The sequence below is a fragment of the Lycium barbarum genome, chromosome 2 (assembly GCF_019175385.1).
Source record: "Lycium barbarum isolate Lr01 chromosome 2, ASM1917538v2, whole genome shotgun sequence".
In the NCBI taxonomy this organism is placed as follows: domain Eukaryota; kingdom Viridiplantae; phylum Streptophyta; class Magnoliopsida; order Solanales; family Solanaceae; genus Lycium; species Lycium barbarum.
Genome location: NC_083338.1, coordinates 138984359 through 138991060, shown reverse-complemented (window position 1 = coordinate 138991060; position 6702 = coordinate 138984359). Strand labels below are relative to the sequence as shown.

Sequence of the window (6702 nt, the reverse complement as noted above, 5' to 3'; positions counted from 1 at the left end):
AAAAGACTGAGCAGCTGCCTAAGCAATTGGTCAAAAAACAGCATTGGTAATGTGTTTGAGAAAGTGAAGGAGCTGGAAGAACAAGTGGGAAAAGCTGAAGCATTGTATACTACTCACAACACTGATATAAACAGAAGTCTGCTTCACTCTAAGTATGCCGAGCAAATTTATTGGGTTAATAAGGAGACTTCTATGCTGAGACAAAAAGCCAGAATCAAATGGCAAGATGAGGGAGACAGCAACACTAGATACTTCCACAGTATCATTAGACAAAAAAGGAAAAAAACACAGCTATACAGGATAAAAAATGAACAGGATCAATGGATCCAAGGGGATGATAAAATTGCAGATGCTGCCATTAGACACTTTAGCAGATTGTTCTCTCAGCCTGTGCAGCAATCTGAAATCAGAATAGTGGATAACATTGAGAGAAGTGTAACCAATTAAGATAATGAGAGGCTTACTAATATACCTAGTATGGAGGAAACTCATCATGCTATTATTTCCCTAGACCCTGATAGTGCCCCTGGGCCTGATGGGTATAGCGGAAAGTTCTACCAAGTCACTTGGGAGATTATCAAGGAAGATGTACACAATATGGTCACAGATTTCTTCAGAGGGGCCAAACTCACAAAGTTTTATACTCACACTTGTTTAATATTGCTCCCAAAGGTGGAATCTCCAAACAATTTCTCTCAGATGAGACCAATCAGTTTGAGCAACTTCTCAAACAAGATCCTATCCAAGATTATCTCCAACAGACTTACTAACATCTTGCCTAAAATGATCTCTCAGAATCAAACGGGTTTCATCAAAGGTAGGCTGATTACTGATAATGTTTTACTCACACAAGAGTTGGTGCAGGACATCAAAAAGAACAACAAACATAGGAACATTGTAATGAAGTTGGATATGGCCAAAGCATATGACAAGGTGTGCTGGCTATTCCTCAAGACTGTTATCAGGAAAATGGGATTCTCTGAGATATTTATTGATCTCATACATAGAATCATAGCTGAAGTTTGGTATTCAGTTATGATCAATGGCATGAGGCATGGTTTCTTTCACTCTACCAGAGGTCTTAAGCAGGGTGATCCTCTATCACCTGCTTTATTTGTTTTGGCTGCTGAAACTCTGTTTAAGGCTCTGAACCATCTTCACAACAATGAGAGATATATTGGTTACACCATGCATCAGAAGGGCCCTTTTATTAATCATTTATGCTATGCGGATGATATTGTTATATTCTCCTCAGGAAACAAAAGAACTATTAAAATGATCACCAAGGTTTTGAAGCAATATGAAAAGGAGGCTGGTCAAGAGATCAACATTGAGAAAAGTGTCTTTTTGACTGCTTCTCACTCACCTGAAGATAGGAGAAGGATGATTAGTAGGATTACTGGGTACAAACACCAATTCTTTCCTATGAAGTATCTAGGCTGTCCTATATTTCCTGGAAAGAAAAGACTGTCTTATTTTGCTGATATTGCAAAGAGTGTCATGAACAAAGCTCAAGGATGGCAAGGCAACATTCTATCATCTGGGGCAGAGCAATCATCATTAAGCATGTACTCCAATCTCAAACCCTACATACTCTTGCAGCAATGTCCCCTCCTAGGGGCATTATAAAACAGCTGGATACTTTGCAGATTTCTTCTGGGGACAGACTGAGAATAAAAAGAGGTACCATTGGAGTTCTTGGACAAATATGTGCTACCCTCAACAGGAGAGGGGTACAGGTTTCAAAAGCATTGAGGATATATGTAAAGTGTTTGCAGCTAAAAGATGGTGGAGAATAAGAGTTGAAGATAATTTATGGTCTCAGTTTATGATGGCTAAGTACTGTCAAAGAAGTCATGTAGTTGCCAGGAAAATTCAAGGTTATCACTCTTTTATCTGGAAGGAATTATGGAGAATCAAAGCTGATGTAGAACCTCATATAATATGGAGGATAAATGAAGCTAAAATATCCTTTTGGTGGGATAATTGGACAGGCATTGGTCCCCTAGCTCTGTATCACCATTCTGAAAATAACCCTGGTACTCTCATGGTGTCAGATTGCTTAGAAGGAGACAACTGGGATATGGATTACATCTCAAAACTGCTGCCACCTGAAATTTGTTACATCATTCAGAGGGTAGACATTGGGCAGAGAAACAAGAAGGATCAGGCCATTTGGACTGCTAATTCCTCTGGGAAATTCACCTGTGTCAATGCATTTCAAATTCTAAGGAAGAGATTGTCGGAAGCTCCAATATGGAAGTGTATATGGAATAAAGGAATTCCTCTCAAAATGGCCTTTATCAGTTGGAGAATTATAAAGAGCAAGCTGCCTATGTATGATAGAATCAAGAATTACGATGATAATGTTGACCCTATGTGCATATGTTGTGCTCATCCTAAGGAGGAAACCATCCAACATGTCTTCATTGAAGGGGAACTAGCCATAAAAATCTGGAAATACTTTGGTGATTCTCTGGGAATCACTACACAAAATCAGAGTATTCAGGCTAGGTTTATAACATTGTGGAATTTCAACACAAAAAACTCAATGCTAAGAGTAGCATACCAATGCATTCCTATCTTTATTTGCTGGGAATTGTGGAAAGCCTGGAGCTCTTGGAAATATGGAAATAGGAAGTACTCGGTGACCAAAATCTACTATGAGGTGGCTCAACATGTAAGGTGTATCATTAAAAAAAAAGGGGTACAAATTTGACTTGAGCCACAGTTGGAACAGAATGTGCAATACTATGGAAGCACACAGAGCTGTTTTAACCAGCATGCCTATTATTTGGAGTAAACCTTCAGAAAATATCATCAAGATCAACACGGATGGAAGTAGCATGGCACATAGCAACAAAGCAGGAATTGGAGGAATTGCCAGAGACTCTAGAGGAGACATCATCATGGCCTTTTCAAAAACTTTACAATTCTGTTCCAACAACAGTGCAGAAATACAGGCTGCAAGTTTTGGTATCAACTGGATCGATCATAATGATATCAACAATAGTATTATTGAAGTGGATTCAATGCTGGTGGTGAAATGGCTAGATGGAACGTATGATATCCCTTGGAACTTATGAAGGAAGTGGTAGCTATGAGAAGGATCATCGATAAAAGAAACATCAAAGTCCAACACTGTTTTAGGGAAGCAAACACAGCAGCTGACTCTTTGGCTAAATTGGGAAGCAATGCACAGTATACTTTGATTGCTAACTTATATTTTTCAATGCAGGAAATTCCAAGACAAGCAAGAGGAGCAGTGAGAATGGACAAGGCCCAAGTGGAAAACTTCAGAATAAGGAAGGCAACAAGAAGATGAAGGACAAACACAAGAGGAGACTAGCAAGATGCAAGCAGGAAAAAAAGGAAGGAAGCAAACATAAGCAAAGAAAGCCTCAAAGATTTGAAAGAAATTTTTTGGTGTTTCTGATCCAGGGTGAAACCACCCTGAACCGAGGGCATATTAAGAAAGAGAATGAACTGCTCTTGAATGCCCATAAAACAATTGAAATGCACAGACTTCAGATTGAGGAAGAAATACTGATGCGCATGTCCTATGAGCTTATGTCTGATCATGCTAAAGAATGAATTTGGCTATACAGTGGTGTAGGAACCAATACGATCTGTATATTGACTAAGTTGCAGGGTGTGGTATTAGCAATTATTGCTCAATCTGCTGCAATTGTGACAATACATGGAAAGTATTTGGTCTTTTATATTATTTGGTCTCTTGTATAGGATGGGATTATGCAATACATGGAAACTGCACAAAGGACTTGGATACTCTAAAGGAGAAGTTTCAGGACTGTCTTCATACTCAAGTCCATGTGGAGGAGGATATGGAGATGATTTCATACTCAAATCCATGTGGAGGAGGATATGGGATAGACTGGGGTGTTCTATTTTGCAGGTTTCTTTTAAGTGACAGCAAAAGTCGAAAGCTGCAGTAGGACCAACTGGATGGTCATTTAGCAGCAACAAATATTCAGAGATGGACTAGTATGTGCACCTAGGAACTCAGACTAGGGACACATCTTTTTGATACACAACAAGGCACAAGGAAGATGACAGGAAGCAGTACTGGTGATGCAGCAACTGTTACTGTCTACTGGCATATCTTTGTGCATGGTTTTATTGACTATGGACCATGCATGATGAACTTTTACTTAGCTTTTGTACTGCCAATTTAGGATATCCTATGAATCCTAGATTGGTCATTAGATTACTAATCAGTCATTCCATTCCCATGTAAGTTTTAACAATCTTACAATAAAATCAATGTTTATGGCCAAAAAAAAAAAAAAGTGCGCAGTAAAGTTGCTTATTAGTAATTTTTTTAGTTTCATACTGTACAGTGGATGACGTGTTAATATTTTTATACGTTTGAATATAATATGGTTTCTTTTTAAAGTTGATGAGAATATATATAAAAGTATGTTATATTAATCGAATATTCCAATTTTATAGAATTATCCTACACAATGTCCTAAATGGGAACATAAAGAAACAAATAGTGCCGGTTTAGTCGGCAAATTTGCTTTCTGATCTTGTGTCTTGTTAGCAGGAATGGACGTAGCCACATTTAGTGAAGTTCAAGGATCGAATTTCCTTCATAAAAAATTATACAACTATCGAAAAAGGTTTTTTGTTTTTTGAGTATAAATTTTTGAATTTATTTGCAGACACAAGCTCAAATCTAAACTGGGACATTTTATGTCTTTCTAAGCCTCTTATTTAAAATTTCTGATTTCGCCAGTATGGCAGTATCTATTAAGCATGCTACCTTTCTCCCTCTTTTAATTTACGTTATCTTGTGTTCAAAGAGAAAGGACCACAATTGCCGTGCCATCACCTTAGGTCCACCCCGTTTTCTTCTGTCGACAATTTCACTATATTTTCCAAGGAGAAGATTTATTTGCATTGAAATACAGTACTTACGATTTTGCCTGCCAGCTCATCTTGTGACTTTATAATGTGTTACTCTTTTCTTTCCAATTTATGTGACACTTTGAATTTTTTGAGATTTAAACCATGTAAAGTTTGATCACTATTTAAAATATATTTTTTCATCACATTGACTTAAGAAAAGCAACTTATACGTACTTTACGTCAGGGGCGGATTTAAGGGGGTCCGAGGGTGTTCGGAACACCCTCGCCAAAAAACTATAGTGTATATATAGGGTAGATTTTCTGTGTTTATGTACATATATTAACTTTTGAACACCCTAAACAAAAGCAAAATGTTAGCTCAAGCGGTTCAGGGTGTTTAAGATTGTTTCTACCGTCTTCTTAGGTTCGATTCCCATTAACAATGTTATTTTTTATATTTAGCTTTTGTTGTTTTTTCCGAACCCCCTGAATGAAAATCCTGGATCCGCCACTGCTTTACGTATAGTTTTTAAATATATAAATTTCAATTTTAAAATATTGAGTTGGTCTAATCTTATTTAGCTTCATAGATTAATCAAATTAACTCTCGGAAAGCAAAAAGTGCCACATATATTGACACGGAGGAAGTATTAAAAGTTGAATGAAAATGAAAGATTGGGAGTTAGGGAGTGTTTTGGTGTATCCAACTGATCACTCAACACAGAGCAAAGGAGGACTTTGAATGTCATGTAACTTAGTAAAAATTAGGTATGTTGGTTGACTAGGTATCACGTTCTAATTGGGCCTCGTATTGGTCTACTATGAGACTAATTCAATTCAACTTCTCATCGATGGGACAAGCTAGAAAAATGTTGTCTTGGGAACAATTCTAATCCAACTGACTCAGAAGACTCCAGGTCATTCACTAGGAATATCCTTAAGTATTTGATCATGAATTTAGTTATTACCCTGAAACTTCTAAGTAATTGAATTAATCTCATCAAACAGTTATTCATGTTCCTTTAACTGGATATATCTAGTCGAGCTTCCGGATATGTCTATCCTATACCATGATTTATGTTTCCTGTAATGAGATTAGTGATGGAGAGATTAGATATGCATGGATTATGATGCAGAGATTATTTTTTGTTGAATGTTTAGTTTGTCATATTACACATTAAAACCAATGTATAGTAAAAATGTGCTTACTCTTTAAATATATATATATATATATACTTTTTTTTATGACATGGGAACTGGGAACTTCAAAAAAGAACACTTTAGCTTTAATTTTTTTCCTTTTCAAAAGTTTGTCAGAGAATTGTATTCCAATATTTCTTTTTTCGTACGGATTCGAGTTGCAGTTTGTTAGTTACATTTCAGCAAACATTGTTGACACCCAATTTTGTCTCGCCTCTCATCCGAAATACCTATTTATGCTTCTAATATTTTTGGAAAATTAAAAAATATATATTTATATTTTTTTCTATAATTAGCCTCTTATCAATACCGGCGTTTCATTAATCCATTACAGTTACTAGCCATCATTATTATTATTAGTATTATTATTATTATTATTCACAATTTTTATCATTTCGGCATTTTACAAGCTTACGCACACGCATCGCATTTATCTTTGCATGATTAAATAATAGTGTTTATTTACTGTGAATTTTCGAAATATTATTGCACGGCTATTATAACACCATTTTTTATTATTTGAGCACTAATAATTACATATTTTGTATTAAGTAACATTTTAATCCATATTAATTCAGTCCATAATTAAATTCTAAAACTATTTTAGGCTAAAGCCTAATTTGTGAA

At 36.1% G+C, this 6702-nt stretch overlaps 1 protein-coding gene across 1 annotated transcript; it reads left to right on the top strand.

Moving 5' to 3' along the window:
* The first annotated feature begins 477 nt into the window (after nt 1–477).
* On the top strand, nt 478–3594 carry LOC132629008 (uncharacterized). The gene is made up of 4 exons (XM_060344754.1): nt 478–1525; nt 1650–2685; nt 2783–2976; nt 3239–3594. The coding sequence occupies exons 1-4, from the start codon at nt 478–480 to the stop codon at nt 3592–3594; spliced, it is 2634 nt and encodes an 877-aa protein (XP_060200737.1).
* Nucleotides 3595–6702: the final 3108 nt, after the last annotated feature.

Bases quoted from the DNA above. Each gene is read 5' to 3' on its own strand.
- LOC132629008 (XM_060344754.1), top strand. From the start codon at position 478: ATGGAGGAAACTCATCATGCTATTATTTCCCTAGACCCTGATAGTGCC. The intron at 1,526-1,649 runs GCAACATTCTAT...GATACTTTGCAG, and splicing joins CAAAGCTCAAGGATGGCAAG to ATTTCTTCTGGGGACAGACT. The intron at 2,686-2,782 runs GTGTATCATTAA...TGTTTTAACCAG, and splicing joins GAGGTGGCTCAACATGTAAG to CATGCCTATTATTTGGAGTA.